At 38.9% G+C, this 24,839-nt stretch overlaps 1 protein-coding gene across 5 annotated transcripts in view; it reads left to right on the forward strand.

The window, feature by feature from the left end:
• Window positions 1-24,839, forward strand: part of FHOD3 (formin homology 2 domain containing 3) — a 405,083-nt gene that overhangs the window by 319,120 nt on the left and 61,124 nt on the right. For 3 of the 5 annotated variants that reach the window (XM_061995044.1, XM_061995039.1, XM_061995042.1), the window contains 5 exons: window positions 1,523-1,657; window positions 5,316-5,366; window positions 9,793-10,007; window positions 16,756-17,055; window positions 20,611-21,500. In XM_061995044.1, the coding sequence (XP_061851028.1) occupies window positions 1,523-1,657; window positions 5,316-5,366; window positions 9,793-10,007; window positions 16,756-17,055; window positions 20,611-21,500 (1,591 nt within the window). The remainder of the gene's footprint in view (window positions 1-1,522; window positions 1,658-5,315; window positions 5,367-9,792; window positions 10,008-16,755; window positions 17,056-20,610; window positions 21,501-24,839) is intronic. The other 2 variants (XM_061995040.1, XM_061995043.1) reach the window with 2 other exon arrangements.

A 24,839-nucleotide genomic window follows, 5' to 3' on the forward strand; every position in this document is an offset into this window, starting at 1 on the left:
AAGGAATGCTGGAGGGACAGCCCTGATGTGCAAGCGGTAGTCATAATATTGATACCAACAGTAAGCACAGCTGCTGTGAAAAATCACTACCATCCCAGACCCACTACAGCATGTCAACAAGTAAGGGAAGGGGTCTTAGTTCTTAACAATATTGAAAATTCATTCAGGTTTGCATTGCTGGTTTGGAAACCTTCCTTTAGACAGGGTTTAGTTCCATTTCAAAAAAGATGATATCTATTTCTCTCATTAATTCTTTCATTGTAAAACTCACATTACGACAATACACAGGAACCGCTCTATATGAGTTATGTCTTCTTGATTTTATCAGCCCAATTCAATCAGTGTGGATACATTTACATCTGTATAAAGCTACTCTGTTTTACACCAATTTTTCCTAAGAAATGGAAAGACGGGCATGTTTACTCTGATGTCACTCTCTTGCCATGTGAGAAGTTGGTGGTACCAATGCCACCACGTGTGAGAAGCACTGTTCTTCTAGACAAAGTAGTGCGTGCAGTAAAAAAAGTTTAAGTGAATATATATGAATAAGTGAATAACTATAAGTGAATATAAAGGTAATTTTTTTAAAGTGTATTTGGTACTTGAAGCTATTTAATCAAAAAACTGTTTACGTATTTGAGAAGTCCTTATCTTGTAGAGGCTGCTGTTTCTTACAAAAAAAAAGCCCCACTTTTTTGGCTGGGCATGTACTCACCTTACCTTATGCATATTAACAGCCTCCTGATCTGGAGTCCTGTGTCCACTTCTGGGCTCCCCAGAAGACTAAATTGTGCTCTGGGAAGATGGATAATCTGTTATCCTCTATGTCCGTTTCCTCTGATTTTTTACTAATAATTTTGATGCCACTTAATGATTTTTATAACTTGTTGTGTTATCCCTATGTATTTTACTGATACGTTACTATAAGCGATTCATTTTGCTCTGGCAGCACATACAGCAAGGAAACATGGTAACAGAATTTGTTAACATGTAAAGGAAAAGTATGCCCCTACTTAAGAGAGCATTCAAATTCTGAAGGGTGATTCTGACATCTTTTACTTTTGTTTTTCTGTATACAGGATTCTCAGGTGTTTGTGACACATTTGTTTTTAACAGCACTGCATAACATTATAGAAAGTGCTGAAAAAATATTCAGCAGTTTTTTCTCTTTAAAATTTCAAAAATCCTGTACAAGTTTCAACTTTTCACTTAGCAGGGCTACACAGTTAAAAAAAGTAATTTAGACAATATTGCAGTTAAAATAGACTGAAGAATTCTTACTGTACTTGAGCTTCAGAAATTTGGCAATTTAAGAAGCCTATCCTGTCTGCAATTCTTAAGCTCATCGCAGATCTAAAGTAACAGCAAGAAAACACTTAGCCAACACTTTGAACCGTGTATACATAAATATTGCCGTGTCATTCTGTTAGTTAAGCTTATGTTATTTGCTGAATGCTACTAATTTTTTGCCAGTATAATCAATAAAAGTGACACTTAGAAATCTGATCTTCCTTCTCTGCAGGCCAGCTTTGGGTGGTCTCCTTACATCATCTTTTCGGCAGCACCAGGAGTCCTTGGCAGCAGAAAGAGAAAGACGGCGTCAGGAGAGAGAAGAAAGGTTGCAAAGAATAGAACGTGAAGAGAGAAACAAATTCAAGTAGGAACCAAATTTACTCTCAGTGTGTTGCTTTAATGTGTGGTGGGTGTGTAAATCATTGAAACCTTCAACTGCAAAATAATTGAATTGATTAATAGTTTATGTGTCTCTTTAGATACCTTTCTTGGTCCAAATGTCTTAAGAACGGATATATTAAACACATCATGATGAATCTGGATGTTTAATAAACCAACAGGTTTTTTTAAAGACAGCTATGTATTTCCCAATTACACTGCCTGTGTATCTGCAGAGACCAGGTTTTATTAGCTAATACTCCTCAAAGTATAAACTCCAAGAGACATAGAGTTTTAAGATCTTAACAGTTTGAGGAAGGCATCAAGAAGAGAGGAACAGCACTGAAAAATCTTTTTCCTTTCACATTCTGCAAAGTGGAAGTGTTTTGCTGCCTCAAGATGTATGGCAGGTTTTTTAAATTACCTTTTCCTACCTTTCTGAATATATGTCTCTTCATCCTGGAAACAGCAACTGACAGAAACAAAATCAAAAGTATTGCTCAAACTGTAGCCAAAGGATCCAGCTGAATATAGGACTCTCAATTTTCACATCTGAGAGCATGTTGTGTGCTGTGGGATACCAGGGTGTGCTGCCTGAGGATAGCAAAAGACAAGCCCTCTCCTCCTGCTAAATCCATGCCTGGAAAATCCAACACAAGCATGAGAAAAGACTGCAGTGAGCAGCAGCTTATACCTGAAGTAATTTGCCAACTGTCTGAAGAGTATACACTAAGAAACCAGTCTGCATCCTCATAAACAGGAGTGAAACATAAAAATCATTTTAGTAGTTAGAAAACATAATGTAGTAATCTAAAGAATGATAGGATAAATGTTTCATAGAGTTAGTATTTATGGAAATGATGCCACTGGGTTTCATGAGAGCTTCTTTATTAGTATGCAGGACTATTTTCACTGTAACCATCTCTTTAGAAAGGAGTGGAAATGGTCTGTGTCATAGTGAATTTGGAAGGAAGAGTAGCTTAATGTTGGTTGCTTGCTTGCTTCTTTGATTGAAGGAGATATTCTCCTGGCTCCAGAAGATAGCTAGTTTAGAAGAAAATGAGAGGCAGAGGGAAGGTGAAAGAGCACCATAATATGGTCTTTGGCAGCCAACAGCTGCCCTAGTTCTTCTGAAAGAGAAACAATCAGGTCTCAGTCTTCAAGCCTCTTCCAAAAACTTTCCCTCTAAGTGGTATCATCAGGCTGCATCAAGCCACCATGGACAGCCAACATGATCTTTCAGAAAGGAAACTCCCAGACCAAAAAAGCCACCAGGACATTTGGCAGCTTGACCTGTTTGAATAACAGAGGTTCGCTGCAGTAGTTGTTCTGTCACTAAAAGAGCTTCCTTAAAGTCAGAAAACCAATTTAAAAAAAAATATATATCTTCATCCCATTACCCCAGAGTCAGAAATGGTTGACTAAAGGTTGTGATCATGTTGTATATTTAAGATGGCAATTTTTCAATGTCCAGGATCTCCGTCTTCTAGATTTGAGTTCCCTGGTCACCCAAAACTTATAACTTGTGTTTGAGTAGAGGGTCTCCAAAGCCACTAAACTTCACGGACAGACAGCATCACACAGTTAATGGAAGAGTTTGTCAGGAGAAGGACAAAGCCACAGCAAACAGTCATGGACAGTTTTGTAAGAGTTCTTGGGATTACTTTATCATATCATCAGTCTGTCCTGAAACCCAGTCTCTGAAGATGTATTTTTGATTAAAAATAGCACTTGCAATTCACAGCCTTCAAACTCACGAGCAGTAATGGATTTGCCATCACAACTCACTTGTTATCTCATTGTTTCCAACTCTGCCTCAAGAACATTGCACCAGGTTCTGGCACTGTTGTTGGCAAATTGAGGATAATTTAAAGGAGAGCATCACAAGTTGTGAAAGAGCTTTGTTTTGGGAGAAGTGTTAAAAAGCTTCATAAGCTTCTTCTCAGTAGAAGGACTAATGTACACGTTGCATGTAAGAACTGTATTTCCTTATATATGTTCAGAAGAGGAGACTGAGGGGGGATCTCATTAATATTTACAAATATCTAAATGATGGGTGTGAGGAAGTTGGGGCATCACTTTTTTATATTGTATCTAGCAATGGGACAAGGGGTAATGGGATGAAGCTGGAACATAAAAAGTTCCATTTAACCATAAGAAAAAGCTATTTTACTGTGAGAGTGAGGAAGCCCTGGCACAGGCTACCCAAGGAGGGTGTGGAGTCTCCTTCCTTGGAGGTCTTCAAGACCCGCCTGGACACATTCCTGTGTGACCTGATCTAGGTTGTGCCACTTCTGCAGGGGAGTTGGACTAGATGATCTCTAAAGGTCCCTTCCAACCTCTACCATTCTATGATTCTATGATATGTCCTAAAATACAAGGGTTATTCTTCAGCAACAGGGAAGAGTGAAAGTCATCAAAAGGGAGACAGTAATGTTAAAAATTGCCTGCTGAAACATTCCTAGAGGATTTTTTTGTTTTTCTGACTTGAAGCTGTTCCCATGGCTATTCTTAATTCCAAAAAAATACTCTGAAAATACAACAAAAGTATTACTAGTTCAGGGATTCAAAGGATGAGGAGATAGCCCAAAGCAGTAACATATGTTCCCTCTTAATGGACTTTTGAAGAGCACAAATAAACAGATGTATGATAAATATTGGTATAGTAGATGATAAGTAATTCATTTGATGACATAATATAAAGAGAAAGGTAGTGTTTTATTCATAAATGGAGTAGTTCTGAAAATATTTCTGGTACTCACAGGTTATACTGTGGAAGAATCTAACAGATAAGGTGAAAGTCTCATCAGTGTTGTCTAACAGATTCAACAAAATATTAAAAATATATTTTAAGGAACTATCTTACTGTGATATTGAGGCAGGCTGGATGTTCACGGGGTTCAGCTTTGCTCTGAGTTAAATTTTCAACAACATTTGTTCATGTGGATTCAAAGTGCTCAGGCATCCCAGAAACTTGACTTGGCAAAACCTAAATCTATGACTTACTTGAGGAGCTGTGGGAGAGACAGTTGAGATAGAGGGAGGTTTGTATCTAAAACTCAGGGAGAAAAGTAAATGAGTGAAACGTTGTTACCTGTTCGATGATCCCAGATGCACCTTGTGGGTAATGCCAGTCTGCTGCCCCATTTCCAGATGGGCAGCTAAAACACACTGGGGAAAGGTATATTAGAAAGAGGGCCAATATGGTATACTCCCTGACATGCTCTGGCCTGCCAGGTGCCATAGTTACTGTTTTGGGGCATTCTAGATATAACAAATGAGGAATGATTTAATATCCTCTAATGTCCCCACTCATTACAGATGAGTTTGGTTCATTGTAGCCACTTTCAGATGTGCTTCAAGCTCTTCACTTTTGGGATTTTTTTTTATACTTGCTTGTAATGACCTTCCAAAACAACGTATTTGGTGTACACATACCTGTGGCATATGCATGGATAAGTGTACACACATGCTTTTCAGCCTGTTTTATAAAAACAAAATGATATTTTTTTGCCAACAGCAGCCTGAATTGCCTCTGATCAGCTTGTTTGTACTGCTCCTGGGTTTTCCTATTGTACTTATATCTCTGTTAGTTTCCTCATTCTTCTGGTTTCCTCTGTAATTTACTGCAATTGTCTTTTTAGCCGCGATTATTTAGACAAAAGAGAAGAATTGAGACAAGCAAGAGAAGAGAGGTTTGTATATAATGCCACCATCCTTCCTTATATTCTTTACTGGGGAGCTGTCATGTATTTACATTTTTAACTCTGCATGCACAGAACACTTTTATTCCAAAAAGACTTCTGTAAGAAAGCGGTTGTTTTATTAAAGAAGAGAATGAAGTCCAGCTGTAAGCACACAGCAGTAAATGAAGAGCAGTGGGACAGGAATACATAAGAATGATTGATGATCTATCTTTTATCTGTTTGTGTGGGAAATAAGCTTAGTCCATTTGCCTCAGAAATTTGCCCAAATTTAGTAGAGTTATAAATTGAATAAGCTTGTCTTTCTCACTCAGTAAGTCCCAAGCTTTCAGGAGGGTCAGAAAAGGCAACTGAGGATAAAGGAATTTGGGGTCACAATCATTGCAAAACTGCAGTCACAGGCTGATGGAAGTGGTTCTGACCCATTCCCAGCATAATTTTATTTTTCAGGGCCAAGTTTTCTTTGCCAATCTCTCTAAACATCAATGAGTAGATTACAAAGCTTAGCAGTGTTTATCATTGGTGCATTGTTTTAGTTTTATTTAAATACCATATTTAAAGGGACTGAGGGTTTGAGTGGGTTTTTTTCCTTTTTTAAATTCAATTAAATAGTTTAGAAACTCTGGGCTAGGCTGGGATCTATGTGCTTATGAAAGCACATTTTTCAAGGAATACTTGACTAAAGATCTTTGCTTTTCAGTAGCTTCATCTTTACCTCCACCAGTAATTACAACCTGGAGGGAGATCTTATTTTTACCTGGAAAATATACACATAACTGAATAAAAGGTAGATGAAAAATCATCACGATTGCTTCAGTTCTGCTCTTATAGTCCTCTAGAGGATACTTTCTGGATATACTTTTGGATTGTCAAGAATTGGAATTACATTATCAGAGTACGAAAGCAGCTGTCTCAGAAATCCGCATGTTGCTGTGTGTTCTTTTTGAGGGTTTGGAGGTTTTTTTCCACAAAAAAAAAAAAAAATCAACTTTCGTTTCTTCAGACTGAAATCTGATCAATTGCAGCTGAAGTGGCTAATGTTAAAAAATGATTTGGGCTTCTCTAAGAGTAGGAAAAGGTGGATGGGCTTTCCTTTGTCCTTCCAGCTAAAACAATTGCAAATAATTTAAAGCATTTTCTGAAATATGTCTGAGCAGATAATCAGCGTACACTGATCTTAGTAAAACCTTTTACAACAAGCATACTTGCCAGCAAGATTTGAAACAAATTAGAAACGAGCTCTCTAGCCCTTTCAAATGTAAGTGAACATGCCAAGTAAACTGGCGTATTCTGGGGGAAGTGTTCACCAGCAGGGCATCACTGCAGTGCGATATGAAACAACTTCACCAGTCATTAGGAATGTGTCTTTATCCTTGGGGCTCTTTTGAACTGAAATGTTAAACTATCAGTTCATCCTCATAAAGAGGAAAGACACATGTTTGCTTTGACAGCACATAAATATTGGAGAAAACTTCTGCAAGTGAAGTCTTGCACCAGTAGTCCATTACATTGGCCTTCTGTCTCTACTTTTTTTAACAACAACCTTTACAGAAATGGAGTTTCATTTCCTATAGCAAGTTGCATATTTACTTGTTATAAGAGAATGCATAGACTGTAATAAAATGCTATAGCCAAAGTGCCAAAATCCTGGTTAAAATCTGAATTGTACATGTCTTCTGTACCACTTTGGAAAAGTAGAAGTAGCTAATATGGAACATATAGGAAAGGATCTGATAAAAGGGCTGGTTTGCCAGAATTATGGCAACTCTGTGTAGCATTCTGTGTGGTGTTGTGTCACCCTGAAGCTCCAGAATGTAGGCATCCACTTTTCCAGTGCCTCTGAGGTGGTCTTGATATTAGGTAGAAATATTCCTGCAGTTTCAAGGAGTCTGAGTGTAACTCAGCACCATTAGTTTGATCTGCTCTTGCTGTTTGATGGTTTGAGGCTTTTTTTATTTTGCTTGATTGGTGTTTTCCAGTAGTAATTTAAAAATATACCCAGTACAAGTGAACTTCTGTTTAGTGTGATTTACACCTCAAATAGTCATCTCCACATGGCTTTGTTTATACATGAACATTTTAAGTTGTCCTCAGGTCATCTCTCAGAGTTCTAGAGAACTCCCAATGGTATTTTCATCTACTTTAGGATGATAACAGGAATGTTGTGTTCATGGGGTATGACAAATGGACTGCACACAGACTTTTGTCTGTCTCTGTAGAGAAGAGTCAGCAGTGGTGTCATGATGTGTGCAGGTTTCCATGATATAGAGGAACCTGTCAATATCTACAGGAGCAATGTGTCAACTCCTTCAGATTTTGGTTATCATGAGACCTGTGTATTTGCTGCTGGCATTCATTCATTGATAAGACATTGGGCAGAATAATGACCTAAATAAATGTCATTTATGAAGTGGAAAGTGTTAATAACTGATTCTTGAGTGATTTTCACTTCTTAGCTAAATTGCTTTATGTGCTTGTTATGCTTCGCATTTGATAACTAGTTTTGCTGATGTGCTGCCACAAGAGTTGCTGTCCTGTTTCCCATTTTTCTTTCAGTGTAATGACCAGATACATTTTGACAAGACACATCTTGATGATAGTCCTCTGCTTTGCTGGCTGGCTGTTCAGCGCACAGCTACTGAAGCTAAAATGTTAAAGTAGCTGAAAAAGAACTGAGGACAATAAAACATTGTAGCTCCCCCTGTCACAGAAGGAACCATCCAGATCTTTGTTGTAGGCTGTTGGCAAACTAAAAAAGCCTCCTTGTCGGCAGCCAGCTCAGCTGTACCTGTTTGAGCTAAGTGATCAATTTGAATGGCTCTTTATGAGTCTGAAGCCCCATCTGCTTAACGTGTGAGGAGGCGGAAGGCACAATACGTAACTGACTAACATTAGAAGAAAGACTGGCTTCATGAACTGCAGCAAAACATTATGCTAATGCCAGCGAAAGTCTTTCTCCGCTATTGAAAAGGCAAAAATCATTCTCAAGAATCGGCTTCATGTTAGAACTGTAAACAGTTCCTATTTTATAACCATACAAGTATGTGGCTTGTTATATTTTCATCCAGAGTCTGTAGGGGTTCTTGCAGAATTTGTTCAAAGCCTGTGTATACCTCTGGAGGAATGAAAGAAAATTAGTTTGTTCTTCATTATTGCTGTTTGCAATAAAGCAAATTGCCTCTGAAAACACAAGGACTGCTCTTCAAAGACACATTTCTATGCTCTATATGGATGTTTGCAGATATGCATGTGTGTGTGGCTACTCTATGTAGTAAGCATGTTTGTTACCACATATGGCTGACTTCTTTACCCTGCCTGCTTTTAATGCACCCTCGTACACTAATTTGGGTTGTCAGTTAGGGAGAAGGGGGGAGGAGAGATATTCCCACTTACAAAGTGTTTACAATGGTGGGTTACAGGAGGACGACCACAGTGTTTCAGGGACATAAGCAGTACTCGATTAACATGTTTAACAGTTCACTTATGGGTAAGACAAAGTCTAAAGCTCGATCCAGCTGTATTCATGAATTTATTCCTTAGCAAATAATGGTGAATAAAATTAGCAGACATCTGGAAGAGGCACATATTTCAAAGTTATTTTGGTCAAAATGTATAAAGCACACTATGAAGAATATGATTGGTAGCTGGTCTTAATAAACAGAGAGTTCTGCCTGCCTAAAATGCAAAACAGATGTATCTTTGTTCTTTTAAAGTGACTTTGATGAATAAACTACATGTGACGTCAGGTCCAAGCTATTGGATGTCTGGGTCCGGCAGAGAAATTTTTTAGAATAAAAAAAAGAAAACTTTCCATTGTAGACTCTGGAGAGAACAAAGTGAATTCCAGTGCATTTCTCTCAGAGCAAATAGAAGCAGGTTCAGAGACTTTAGATAGTCAATCCAAACATTTATTATTGGTTTTATTTTCAGGGACATCTGTTTTTGTCTGCTACACTGAACCATTTTCCTCTCCTTGCAGCAAGTCTCAGACTTTGGCTATTTGCATCATTATTAAGGGGCTCTGGCTTTGGAGGTGGTTTTCTTTTTTATCTTTTTTTTTTTTTTTTCCCTCCTCCTGTTTCAGTTTTGAGAGAGGGAGGGCTGGGAGGAGAGTGAAAAGGAGGACAGTCAAATGTTTCCAAAAGGAGAAGGACTGTGCAGGCACAATATTATATCTAAAGACTTTTTAACTCTGAAAAGTTTTGCTTTTGTTATGTCATGAGCAATTTAACAATTGACAGGGCAGTAGTCTTTGCTTTGGTGTGCATTTTTTGGCAGATAGAGCAGGCAAGCAGTTTAGTGCTGTACCTCTTGTTTCAGGAAGTCAGTTCATTCTCTGCAGGTGTTTCGTCCATAAACAAGCATCAGCCACAGACTTCTTTTTCTTTACGGAAACCCTCTGGAATTTAACTTTCAGATACAAATACTTGGAGAGATTGGCAGCAGAGGAGTATGAGAAGGAGCTGAAGAGTCGTAGTGTAAGCCGAGGCAGAAGTGAGCTGTCCCTGAATCTGAGATCTCCTTCAGCCCCATCCTCACCTGTGCCAAAGTGCATCAGCCCGGCATCCCTAGAGTCCCAGGAAGAGCTGAGGACCCCTACCAACCCTTGTGGGACCCCTCAGGCCTCAGAAGGTAAGTGAAAAGGAGAGCAGGGGAAGGAGCAGGGGTTTTGTCAGGGTTTCTCTTGGGCTAGTGTTTTGTGATGCATGAGTGCAAGAGTATAGCCTCTGAGGTGCCAAAGTAAAGGGTCTTATAAAATTGTTTCATGCTATCTTCCACAATTTCCTCTTTTTTTTTTTTTGCATAGATTTTAGGTGTCTTCTAGCCTATCCCAACAAAGAATACACAGCTAATTGATGCTGTATTATCATTGTCTGTTGCTATTAGAATGGAATAATTGGAAATTACAGCATACAGAGGGTCTTAATTTTAGCATCACGTTCCTTGTATATTAGAAGTTACTGAATACTAAACCAACAATATTCCTGCCAACAGATTTTGCTTATGTGGATTCTCTGAAAGAAATGCAACAGATGAATGCCAAGATTATAATACCCTTCTAGCAGAGCACAGGCTGAATGGGACAAACAGAAAAAGTCTTGAATTGAAGGCAGGGAGAGTGTGTTGGTTATTTTTAACACCAACAAAAACTCTTAAAATTGTAGCACAAGTAGTAAAGGACTTAAAAGAGACCACAGCTAATTAGTAAAAAGGAAAGTATAATTAGTGCTTGCACGGTTGGTTTGCTGTCATATAATTTATTGGTGTAGAGAGCAATACTTTTTATGTGTGCACGTCATTCTGCAATTTGCATCACGTACCCCTGCTTCACTCCTCAAAAATACACCCATCATGCAATTTATATTTGTGCCATATGGTGTTGCATTAACATTGGGAGCTAGAATGCACGTTGATGGTAAATTAGCACCATCGTTCATTTGTATTCGATTTCCTGCTACATGCTATTAGTGATTAATGCATTAGTAACTTGCACTGCTTGGTTTTATTGAGTGTTATGACTGGTAGCATGCTATAAAGCAAGGCAATTTAAGAAAAAGGTTACAAATACTGAACATTGCATGTGTTTATCCTCAGTGTGCTAAGTGGGTGAAGTTTATTTCATTTCGGTTTCTATATTTTCCCAGTTACCTTCCCAGTTTTCATGTCTAGCACCTTAAAAATCTCAGTGGAATCATTTGAACTTGAAAAACATCAATATTTTCTTGTAACATTGATGTTCAGAAACATCCAGGTGCCCGTTTTTTTGGAGTGCAGTATTGCTTTCAGCAATTTTTCCACCATTAGGATTTCAAAACTGAGTAGGGAGCAAGTATCTCTTTTGTGATGATTATTTAAACATATTTCTCTTGGAAGCATTAAAAAAAAATTGCGGCATGAAATGGAGCAGCACAATCCATTTGGAGAATACATTTAAAGCAGGTGTACGGAGCAACTTCAAGCAGACAGGATGTGCAAAACTATCAACAAGTGGGTAGGCAGGACGTCTCTTCTAAAACTACTGACAATAGGAAGGCATCAGAGCGCAGCTCCTAGAAGCCTGGCAGATAGACTGCAAGGAGAGAACATATGGATGGGAAGGGATAAGCCTCCAGCCAAGGGCAGCTGCAGGCTGGAGGACAGCACCAGAACAGGGGCCTGAAATCTGTGTAACATCAGTGGGACGCTGTGCACAGGGAAGGACTGCTGTTTCAGGCCTACCAAAAGCATTGGAAAGGTCACATGAAGTAATAAGCATGTGAGCAGGTCATGCTTTCTCATCTGGAGGTGGCCAGATTATTGGATATCAGTCAACAACTGGTAGACTTATTTATAGATTTTGTGCTGTGGCTTCTAGACTATTGTCTGAGTTCCTTATGCTCCACAATGAATTAAAATCTCGACTTCTACCCTCATTAGGAAATATTATGAATCCCATTTAATAGAGAAACTGAGGCATTAACTTACTTAAGCCTGTTGTAAGAAAGCTAGGAAAGCCATGGACAGAACCTAGATGATTTGCACCCCAAGCGGTTGCTTTGAACATGAGGGTCACAGTCTTCCAAAGTGAGGACAAACTGCAGAAGAAAAATACTTCCTCAGTATTTTGCACAGGACTCTGCAAAGACTCTGCAGTAGTGGTGCTAATGGATGGGTGATATTCATCTGCAGAATTTAGAACCTGAAGTCAAATGGGAAGTGTGTTCTTCAACAAGCAGAGCAGTAAGTGACCTCTGGAGTTAGATTAATTTTACGCTATTTGTGCCCAAGTATCCTGTGGCCACTCAGTATCTACTGGGCTTAAGAAGGAAATGGATTTTTTTTGTGGAACCTTGCTCCACGCTGTGAAACATCTCACTGTCATTACCCAATATAAGAGTCTTCACTTATTGAGCTGGAATGTTTTGTCAGATAAAACAATTGGTTCCACTGAAGTAATCAAGTCTTGTAAGACTTACTCTTGTAAAACTTGGAGTATGTCATTCAGAGGAAATGAAAGCAGTCTCATAACTGCAAAATGGAACTTTTTTTTCCTTCAGAAGTGCTACTTCCTCTTTTGTTGCTTCATTGGAGAGTATTTTATCAAGTGCACATGTGCAGTAAAGGAGAGCAACAATAACCAAGACATCTCTTAAGTCTACCCACAATGGAATTGGAGATGAACTGTTCTCTGAGAGAAAAAGCTTTTTTAGCACTTAACAGAGTAAGCAGGACAAACCTTCTGAACTTAGTAGTAGCCTTGCAAGGTTCAAATGCTGCCAAAAGTATGAATGGTGAAAGTATTTCAGCAGATGAAGCACCACAGCATGAAGGCACAGTGAGGTCATTGCAGCCCCAGTTGTAGAGCCAAAAGGAACCATAGTACAGAAAGTCAGAGGAGGAACTGGGGTGGGGGACAAAGCAAGATTATTTCTGACTTGATGAAGAAAGAGCAAATTCCTTACTGGTGATCATTCTGTGCTAATTTTTACCATCACAAGGAATGGGAAGAGAAAATTGGGGTAGGGGTGAAGAAAGAGAGAGTCCCCACTGAATTCACAAGAGGAATCCTGTGCATGAGGAACTGGAGGGAGATAACAACCAAGACTTTAAGCAATGCCTGAACAATTGAACTGAGAGGGCTTAGGTAGGTGTAGCTATCTTCACACATACTGTGTGCATCCTCAAGAGACACAGCATATGTATCTCCCAGCTCCAAGTAGAGAGCAGAGTAAATAGATGAATAGGCAGTTGCCTAATCTGTTGCCATGGCAGGAGATTAGATGCCCTTTTTTTCAGAGGGTTTATAGGACTGGGAGGTTGAGGTCTTATCAGCAGATGCTAAGGATACAACATCTTGAGTCTGCTTCAGAGTTCATTTATTATTGTCAAAAGTCATCTCTCTCCATGTCCCTGTATAGCATTATAAGTTCATAGCCATGAACTTATTTTGGAACAGAGCTTGTTGTCCTCCTTAACCTCTAACTCAAAAGAAGGCTGTCACCAACATCTGATCAGATCGGTTCAGGTTACTAGGGCTTTACATGATCAAGTCTTGAAAATGCCAGAAGATGCAAATTACACCACCTCTCAAAATGACAAATTTTTTACACATTTATTGAGGGACCCTGCTACCGTCTCCTTCAGTGATGAGGTTACACAGTGTCTTTGAGCGATTTCATTCTTCTGAGAAGTCTTCACATTTTTTTCCAATAACACATTTTTGGACATTACGTTCTGGCAGAAAAAGAAGTGGGCATATGACTAAAAAATTAGTCCTTAAAGCCACATTCGGTTTTTCTTCTCCTGATTAACCCAATTGCAAGTAATACTTGTGCTGATTTAAAGACCCAACTCATTTATTTAGGGGCCAAGAGAGCAGAGCTAAGCCTTGATAAAGTGTGAAAAATAGCATATCCAAGTGAAATGAGATTGCCATTACTACTGAATCTGGCAATCCCAGCTTAGGTTTTAAGAACTGTATGTGCAAAAGAATTGGATTATGGTTTGGGTTTTTTTTTTAAAACCAAACCTGCTGCTCATAGTGCCATTATGCTTCCTAATGTCTCAGGAGCACTTTCTTTGCTGTTGATGATTTTTGATTTGACCATGCTCACTTTCCTGAATCTCCACAGCAAAAGTCTGAAGACACGGGACAAAGCCTGTTATTTAACTCTGTTGTCACCTTAGAGTACTGTTCTGTCTGGTATGAAAAATGAGATGCGGTAGATACAGGACTGAAAGTTACAGCTCATTTGAAATCAGCCAGCACCAAGCATTCACTGAGAGTTGTATTTTTTAACATCTCTAGAAGTTCTCCCCATTATCAACACAATAGATTACATGATGGAACTGCAAGCAATGGACACAAAATTTGCAAGCTTTGTTCTCTTGCTAGTGTTTGATGACAGATTTGATTTTTTTAACTGCTTTTTAAGAGAAGCACTACTGGACATAGATCACTATTTATATTATCTGGGTTATAGGTGAAATTGCTTGATATGATCCCTAAAGAGAGAGAGACTGTCAAAATGAGTGTTAGCATATCCTTGTTTTGTTTTAGAAGTGCTTAGAATTTGATCCTCATTGAACTTGAAATAGCAGCCTGTGTCAGAATATTGCTCTGTTACAGATTAAATTCTTGTAGGATAGTGCATCTTTCTAGTACACATGAAATATCCTTTCTCTGAAGAGTATTCAGAATTCTTTTGAACATTCTTATTTTTTTTAAGCATTTCTTATGTCTTCCCTGACTTTGTCCTATTAAAACTTCAGTGTGGCTTCATGTTGACAAAGATGCTGTAGTCATTAGCAGCCCTTGCCACATTTTAGTCAGCTTCTTTCTCTATGTGAGCTGTTGGAGTTGAGCTTTTTTACAGACAATTCATAAGAAATTATGAATTACAGAAATTACAGAAAATGTTAAGAAAATATGATTATTCAAGCATGAATTTATTGCTTTTGTGTGTATGGACCATTGAAGCATAGCATGCTCAGAGTCTTTTGTGCTACAGTACCATGTTAGTTCCAGGAACTCCTGAAGGATTGGACTTGACTTGACTTGAAAATGCTTTTGTTCTATACCTACACACTGTATAGCTATGGTGAGAAACACTCCACTGGGATCGAGTGTCTGCCAACTTCTTGTCAGCTCTCCATAATTTTGATTCACTTGTAGGCAATGTCCAAGGTACAGTTATAGGTAAAGTACATTTCGAGAGACAAGGCACATGCAGAGCTATTTGCGTATCTAATATTAAACTTTTAGATGCTCTCCACAGAAAGGCAAACTTCTAATTAAGAGTGTTTTAAAACACCTTGGAGGGATTTGAGTCAGCATGGACTGTATATTAAACACAATATGCATACATTTCTTTTATATAAATGTATGATATATACGTTTCTGGTTATTTAACTAATTTACATTTAAAATCAATTGTGAAGCTGTAGGAGCTCAGATCCAATGAAATCAATGTCAAAAATAATAACTTGCAGTTTTGTACACTTAAGTTATATGAACTGGCACCAAAGATGTGTTACTGAAAAACAGATTAAAAACTTGTGTGTTTTTAGAAATATAGGGTCAGGCATTGTTAGAAATCATTATTCTTTGTGTGGATGTCTCAGAAAATAGGACAGACATACAACATGAAACAGTCTTGCAAAAACATTATGGCCATCATTATTTTGGCTTATACTTTCTCAGGATATTTACCTGCTCTCTAGAGGACTGAAATGTTTGGATTACATTCCAGTGTGGAACTTTTTTTCATCCCAAGAAAGTTCTTGAAGAAAGTCTTATTGTGTGTTATGTGATCCAAAGACCATAACAGGTCCAGAATGCTCTTTTGCAATATTGTAATGAAAAATAGTTAACAGAGGGGAAAAAACAAGTATGATTTGGTCATTAAATTTCAGCCACTGAACATAAGATTTAGTACAGAAGGCGTTTGGCAAGTATGCAGAATTAACATGCATGCCCATTTTCATCACTCCTGCATGGCTATTTCAGTTTTCATAAAATTGTGAGTTACTTGATGTGAATATGTGTGGAGGCTCTTTAGCTTCTTTGCAGCATGCAGAGAATATTTGCATGTGACAATCTGCTGTTACAGCTGAAAAAAACCCTAAAGGTGAATGAATTCATTTCACTGTCAGTGATAAAGCAGGGAAGAAGAAACAATGTGTGCTTTCAACAGTCTGGTGTGTGCCAACTGATAAAAAAAAGCTCACAATATGCCATATGACAGCCACTCGGAAACTAAATTTGTGCCATATGCCAAGAATTTGGAAACTTTGTTCATTTTTTATGTAGCTTTTCTGAAGTAAATGTGCATGGAAAAAACATGGGGTTTGTCAGCCAAATGTGTGACAGTGCCATTTCCAGACTATGCCATTCAACTGTGTTAATAAAACTAATGATTGTATTTTTTCATTCAAGTTTTCCTCATCAGGTGAAAAAAGAATTCTTCCAGAACCCAAAGAAAATTCAACCAAAAGCCACAATCTCCCTCCTTTTTGCTTTTTAAAAGATCTCTTCCTTCTTGACTGTCTAGGCATTGAGTTTTCTGTGTCATGCTCAAGTGGGATGCCCATTTTCTGCTGGTTCATTCAAATCCTTATGTGACTCCAACACTCCAGCTGTGGAAGTATGTATAAAAAACAGTGGTCTGGCTCTGACAGCAAGTGAGGGGGTTTGCCAGGCCACTCTCATATGCAGTGGTGTCGTCACACAACATTCATAAATCTGTTGCTCCTGATGTTCAGCATGCTGTGGACTTGCTTTTTGTTTTCTTTCCATAAAGCACTTGTACAACTTTCACATCACTCTCATTTAGAGGAGTGAGCCTGAGATGAGTCCATTATTAAGTGAATCTCTCTCTCCCATTGTTCTCTCCACCAGTGAGTGCCAGTGAACCCGAACCAGAGACAGAGACAGAACCAGAGCAGGAGGCTGAGGCTGAGGCCGAGCAGGGAACGGAGACACCCAAGGAAATAGAGGCTACAGAGGTGGGACCAGAGAGTGAGGTGGAGCAAGGACCAGAGAGAGAGCCAGAAGAAAGTGCAATACTCAGTGAAAAAGAGAGGCAGAATGAGGAAGTGAATGAAAAAGACAACTGCTCTGCATCCAGCATATCCTCAGCAAGCAGCACTTTAGAGAGGGAAGAGAGAGAGGACAAGTTAATCAGTGACAATGAAACTGGTAAAGTGAAGCTTTTTCAATAATGAAGGGTTTCTGATGGACAAAAAAATGTTAAATTAGCAGCTCTGTTGTTGTGTGCACTGACTAACAAACAAACAAACCCTTTGCGCTTATCTAAGACTTTCTTCACCGTGGCCAAAGGTGGTCTACTCTGCTTGGAAATCCATAGGTTTTGGTGGGATTTCTATGTTTGAAGGACAGCAAAGCCTTGATGAAATCAGATTTCCCTTGATTTGAGACTATTCTCTTACCTTAAGATTAGTATATTAACTTTTGAATCAATATGTTTCAGCCACTTCATCTCTATGTCCCAGATAATTTATTTGGGTTTTCTACACATAAAGCAGTGAGACAAGGGGCTGTGCTGACATGGTTTGTCATGAGATTCCAGATACCTTTTCTCATACTTTTAGTGGAAGAGGAAGAACAATGAGAGCTTGGGATGTTTGTTCCTTCCCTCTAGTTCTCTTGACTGGGATAGGCTTCTAAAGGAGAGAGAGATACACAGGAGCTCCTGAGGATAGGTTTAGGCTGTGGCCGTCTGTAGCTGCTGAGACAGAGACACATTAAACAGACCTTGTCTGGAAAAGACCAGTCCAGTAGTGACCAGTGGTTATGGTCAGATGTGCCACCAGTCACTTGTAAAGTCCCTGTAAAACACCTTAAGAATGAGTTTTCTGCCTAGAAAGATAGTGACAACCAGAGCTTGTCATGCAGCCCAGGCAGGGAGGGAGTAAAATATGGATTTTGGCCTTTGTTGATAAATTATTGTTTTCCACTTTTTATAATGAGGTAAAGAAATGTAGATGCTATGTAATTAAGGCATTCCCAAGTTTTCTTAGTGCATTGTCCTAAGTTTCCTAAATTCTAGATAAGAAAACAATGATCGCTTCACAGTGTGAAATAATCTTTCTCTTCCTCAAAAGAAGAGGGATAACTCTGAATCACAAGGAATACCTCACAGAGATATAAACTGTCAGATATAATTCATGTTTAAACCCTATCACTTTTTTTTTTTTTCCCGGGAAACATTAAGTTAGTTTTACTCTAAATTTAAGACCTGTCTTGTTTTCAACCAGCATCAAAACTGAGTTCCTTAGAATGCTATTTTGCTCTTAAAAAATGTAGATGAATACATGTGTAGGATATAGGAATAAGGTAGGACAGATGAAGGATATTGTTACTCTGTGGTGTAGTCCAAGATAGTCCAAGTGCAGGTAAGGGAGGACAGGTCACAGGCCTTTTTCCCCTCATCTTATCTGTGGCTAATTTGTTACCACTCTATTTAAGTTCTTATGTACTTTTTGTAAAAAGCTGAGAAGTGTACCCTGTTGTTGAAAAATCAACATCTTAAAATTGACTCACCATTGTTACCATTGTGGTATGTAGGAAGGCTTAGGTTGTGAGTTGTTTACTCTCTAGTAGGTGAGCTGATTTGGAAAGCAAAAGAGTGCTTTCTTCAGCAGTTCTCACATGCCCACAAGCAGTTTGCCATTTATCAAGGCAAAGCTTTATTTGTGGAGAGGAGGGCATAAGCAGCCACCAAGGTAGCAGATAGAGTCAGACTTTGGGAGTCCAAATTAGAGATTATCGTGTCTGGCAAAATTTTGATGAGCAGTTTTGCAAAGGAATTAAATCCTGGAGGATCCTAGATGGTGAGACTGAGAGCAGGTAGGTTGTGTGGGATTTGTAGGAGGGATCCTGGGAGCAATTTTGAACATCTTTGAAGAAAAGGCTGCAAGTAGGGGGGAAATCCTCTGTGGGGACTCAGCTGGGTAAAATCTATGGTGTAGGAAAGGAGCTATCAAGTCACGTTGTCCAGTGAAACTACCTCAGAGACAAATCTAAGAGAATACCTCAGGTGACAAATCTTGATGAGAAAGCAATTCCACAGATAAAGGCTGAGAAAAAATAAACAAGTGAGGGAAACAGTCAAGCCTCCTACAGGAAAGAAGAAGGAAACAGTTGTATCTGTTGCTGAAAAAGATCTGTTTCTTTTGTCCGGGGTTAAACCTCTGGACTCATTTTAAAAGATAATTTAGAGGTAGATCTGAACAGATTTGAGAGCCATTGCTGTCCATATGCTTTGTGCTGTGAGAACCATCCTGCATTTTAACATGGTTATTTTAAAAGGTTGGGGGAGATTTGTGGGACCCTGGATGTTGATTTCACCAGGGGGACAGGGTTGTGATGAGAAAATTACTCCATTGACACAGGCAACTGTAAAAGATGTTTAAAACTCTACAAGTATTGAAAAAGTTCAGAGCATAAGAGGAGAAACAATGATAAAATTGAAGTTTTAAAAGAAAGAACAATGGATAGTTTTAAATATATATATATATATGTCTTTAACCATGAGGAACCAAAAGGAAGGCAAGCTAGCAATCATTATAAATTGTGATTAAGACGTAGAGTTTGTAAAAAATGTATTACCAAAAATTTAAAGACTGGAGAACAATAAGAATCCTGTACGTGAAACACAGAGAGTGTGAAGAATACTTTTGTCCATGTTTAATTACTTCATCTGATGGCCATTGGACGAAGAAGCACTGTAATTTTTTGACACATTATCCACATTGGTTATAGCAGTATTACATTCAAGGAAATATGTTTGAAGAGACGCTTACATCATTTATTTTTACAATTTGACTGCTCTAGGTTTGTTATTTATGGTGCTGTCTCAAACATGGCATTTTGCAGGTTACTATTGAGAAAAGCAATAGTAAGAAAGATGAAGCTTTATTACAGTGACACGTTAATGATTGTGATGTGGGAAGCAAGCCATTAAGCTTTCAACGCTATTATATATTACAGGGAGAGTTAACAGGAGTTGATGAGGAGCATTTTCAAATTCTTTTATAAATGTGCTCATATTCCTGGAAATAAATCTAAAAACCTTTCTTATATTTACTGGGTTGCCCTCAGAGCTCTACCTGGGTGTGCAGCCTGCTCTGGGATTCAAATAGTCTGTGTTGTAAAGATGGCCCAGGTACCCAGCCAGGAGGTCGGAGGAACAGCCACAGGTGGAAGTTTCCCTCCACTGGCCAGACAAGTGGGAGGAGGAGTAAACAGTTACATGATGACCTTAACATCAGACAGGGAAGAATTTTTTCTTCCTGGGGTGGTTTATGTCCAGGTGAAAACTACGATGATAACCTATTTTGTGCCACTGTTATAATATCTAAGCCCTAGTCTGGATTATAAAAGGTTCTGAGCGTTATTGCACTGTGTAAAATAAGCTGAGGTAGTGTGAAACCTGGCAGATTTCAGGAGAAACCTAACCTTGAAATCCTGACAGATATATAGTCCCTCCTGAGCTGCACTAATTGCTTTCTGCTCCCATTCCTTTTTTGAGAATTACTCCCAGACCATCAAGCTGGGCCATTTTTCAGCACTGACACTTATTTCAAAATTTTCAAAGCTACTACTTGCCCACTTTCAGGCTAATTCTGCATGTGTTCCCCCCCTCAGATGTTTTCTGGTGGGTTGAAGTGTGTTCTTGGTGCTCTGGCTCCCTCCCCTTGACTCTTCCCATCTGTGTGTGTGTGATTACAGGTCCGTGGTCACAGACCATTCAGGATGCTGATGTGAATGAGCAGTGCAGCAACATCCTCAACAACAAGCGGTTTATGCTGGACATGTTGTATGCGCATAACAAAAAGCCGAAGGATGAAGAGGAGAAGGAGCTGGAGGCGAAGGAGGAAAAGAAGGAGACGGAGGAAGACGAGGAGTCACTCACTAGCCTAGCCAGTAGAATCTCTATCCTTCAGGCCACGAAGCAGGCCAAAGATGAAAATGTCAAAAAGATGGAGATTGGAAATCTGGACAACCAAGGCAGCGTGAAAGCCTTTGCAGAAAAATTCAACAGTGGTGAGCTGGCCAAGGGGACAGCCATGCCTGAAGATGAAATCAGTGAACAGATCCCTCAGAAAACACCAGCACAGCCAAAGAAGGAATCTGACTATATCTGGGATCAGCTCATGGCTAATCCTAGAGAACTTAAAATCAAAGACATGGACTTTACAGACTTGGGGGAGGAGGATGATGTAGATGTGTTGGACATGGATATGGGTCCTGGGGACTCCCTTGTTCCCCCTCCTCCACCTCCACCTTCTTTTCTGGGTTTGCCTCCTCCACCACCTCCCCCGCTGTTTGGATATCCGCCTCCACCTCCACCCTCTGCTAATTTATTGGCTCCTCCTCCACTGTTCAGCACTCCTCAGGGTTTAGGATCGCCCCAGGTTCCTAGGGGTCAGCCAGCATTTGTAAAGAAGAAGAAAACCATCCGTCTCTTTTGGAACGAGGTACGGCCGTTTGAGTGGCAGTGTAAAAACAACAAACGTTGCAGAGAATTCCTGTGGTCGAAACTGGAACCCATTAACGTAGACGCTTCCAAACTGGAGCATCTCTTCGAGTCTAAATCCAAGGAACTGCCTGTCACAAAGGTACAGCTTGTATTCAGTTTGCTACTATTTTGCTATTGTATTGGTATTCGTTCTGACTTAGATCAAAGTGATTTATGTTGTTTATATGAAAACAGTGGAAATCATTGGATGTGTTTCTAGCTTGGCTTATGAAGGAATATATTCCATAGCCTGAAACTAGGAGATGAGCCTGGAGTGGTGTACATGCCAAACTGCCCTCCTGTCTCAGGTTTATCGATTTTGGGATATCACTTCACATGGGGAGTACCAACAAATTTTACATTAGCTTGTTTGTAGCTGAGTGCCAAACTACACAGTGAAATCTGAAATATTTTCTGTTACATTCATATAAAGGTCACGATGTAGTAATTCATATATGTGTATTTGACAATCCTTGCCTTGGAAATATTTTCCTAATCATTATGTGGAAAGGTTAGGACATCAGACTGGATCTGCTGCAAAGAGCCTACATGTGTGCTTTGTTCTGAAGGATCCGTTTATCAGCTGGACAACTTTTACATCTAAACTCTGCAAGCATGTTGGGTTTTTGTTTGATACTGGTGAACAGAGGCCTATTTTAAATCCTTAATTTGTACGATGTGGCTATCCAAATTTTAGGATAGAAGCTGGCACAGGAAATACCTCTGTAGCTGTGATTCCCTCATCCTTAGTATTGTTGTAAAATAAATTCACAAAGGCTGGTAATGTGGCTGTTTAACATTAGACTCAACAACAAAAGGAAGTCTTTTATTCCTACATTTAGTAGGAATTTGAAGTAATGTTAAAAAAGTTATTAGCTTGAACATTTGTTTTTCATAGCTACATAAACTCTTTTTCTTCTAAGCAGAGTAAGCAGCATCAGGGAAACAATGGTTTTTGCCAGTTAAAGTGCTAGTAAAAGATGTCCATCTCTCTTATTTAATATAAATAAATCACTTGTATGTATTCTCTTTATGCCTGTGTGTTTTATGGTGACATAAAAACAAGTCCACCCCCTTACTATTTTACTTCTCTTTGGCTAGGAAAAGCTGTTATAGATATTATGTATCATATATATTGTTGTTTGCTCTTAATCTGGGGAGACTGGATGTCTCACAGTAAAATTTTTCCTTGTCACTTCTCTGGGTTATTAACTCAAAATTTTCTAATAGTCATTCATGGTCTTCTTGGCCAAGTGTAAACATTGCACTTTGACAATCAAGCCCCTCCTTAAGTAGGTAGCAAACAGCAGGTATATAAATACGTGACTCAGATCCTGCCATTTCTATTCTTAGCTTATTTTTTTTGTGCTATAGGTGCCTATAGTTCTGAAACATGTGGTGTAACAGCTTCAAAAACAGGTTCAGCTGATCATTCATTTGACCAGTGCTGAGATTATTTTCTCTGATTCCTTTTCTGCTGACGAAGAAATGCTGGTGACGTCATGGCATGTTACTCCTCATCTCTCTCCCTGTAAATACAAATCTGCCACAGATGGTTCATAGGTGGAAGGAATGACAGCATTTTCTTAAATCCATAAAACATTGAATTCCTTGAATTGGATGTGAAACAATGACATATTTGCCATTTCCACACTTCAGCTTTGTGCTAAATGCCAGTGTTGTAATGGATCACTCTGTCTAATTCTTAATCTTTTATTCTCACCTGAAATTCAGATAAAATGCTAAATTGTTGGAATTTTGAGTTGCTAAATTTTCTAGTGATTCACCATGCACATTCCCAAAATATCTTTGGCCATTTTTGCTCCCTCACACTTGCTGCCTGATGCTTTGGCACAGCTTTTGGCTTCTGGCTGGAAGATGAGGGAGCGGGTTTCTTTGAAATTAGTGCAAGTCTGAGGAATTATTTAGGTGACTGCTTTCCTCTTGGAGACTAATAACTGCTTTCCACATGAGACATTATACTATTGGCTCTCTTTCTACACCATCCCATAACATAGACATAGAAGTCTCATTATCTCTGTAGTGAAGAAAATGATGATTGAGGAGCAATGTAGTGAAAGTCTACCCAGACTTCTGAGACTCCTGCCTGCTTTTGGTGAATACCAACAGATCACCCAGGGTGGGAGATGGCCTTTAGATCAAGCGAGAGTGGGGATAATTAAGCAGACTGTTGAATACGTAAAAGTCTTGAGATTTGGTATGAAGTTTACACTCAAATTAGGATAGCTCTTGCTTTTTCCAGACTGCTTGGTTTATTTCCAGGGAGTACATTCCCCGTTGTGTCTAGTTTCTCCTGTCCAATGGCTACAATCCAAAACAGATTTCTTCTATAATATTGTAAAGTCTGACTCACAGCTCAGTTGGTGCAGGTGAAAAAAAGAGCACAGAGTGACAAATCGTAAGTCAAATCTCTAGATTTCATAGTAGTAGATGTAAGCAGGTGCATGGAAAAGGAACAGTCCAGAAGGATGAGAGGAAAAGCAAAGTCAGGGTGAGTAGAGGGGGGCTTGGCTTGATGTCATGCATATGGTCTTTCATGCAGCTGTAACCAATTTTACTCCAGTTTCTAATCCTTCGCTGTGATTTCCACAACACACAGCTATAAACAGCTACTTCCTGGCTCATGAGAAGTTTTTCATTAAACACAATATACCGCAATAAAATAAAGTGGATTTTAAATTGTAGAATACAATGGGAGGGGAGTGGAGCTGAGGGGGGAGAGATTTTCTTATGTCACACTGGACAACTTGCACATAGATTATAGTTAGTGGAGCACCTCTAGTTACAGAATGTTGATTTTCTAGAGTAGAAGACCATGGAATTATATTTTCAAGGAGAAAGTGACCAGGTATCCCTTCCACATCCGTCTTAATTTTTTTCCATCTCACTTTGCCAAAAAAAGCAGGTATTTTGGCAAAGTACTTCAAAGTGTATATTTTTCTGTGAAGAGAAATGAGAACGTACAGACACCGCTGAATCAAACATTGTTGTTCAGCCCTTCTGCCATCCACTTGGTTCTCCATCTCATTTGGAAGTCTTATTTTGCTGATTCATTTTGCCCACAGATATAAAAACTAGTAAGTGGGAAAAATTAAGGATCGTGTTTTTAGATACACATGTATATACATGCTTGGACACATATTCCTTTTGAAAATGTTTGCAATTTGAATAAATGCCAAGACAAGTCATCCATGTGGATCAAGATTTCTGCAAAGTGTTTTTTATATATATATATATATATATATATATATGTGTGTGTGTGTGTGTATATATCTTGAACAAAGTCAGTGGCAGTCGAGTGATTCTGTTTTAAATCCCCAGTGCTAAATCCATGCTAATTGAGACAAAAATAAAGAAATTACCATCTCACTATTAAGGGATTGCCCATTTCTTTCTGTGCTACTGATGCAAATGATTT

This window comes from Colius striatus, chromosome 4 (assembly GCF_028858725.1).
Source record: "Colius striatus isolate bColStr4 chromosome 4, bColStr4.1.hap1, whole genome shotgun sequence".
In the NCBI taxonomy this organism is placed as follows: Eukaryota; Metazoa; Chordata; class Aves; order Coliiformes; family Coliidae; genus Colius; species Colius striatus.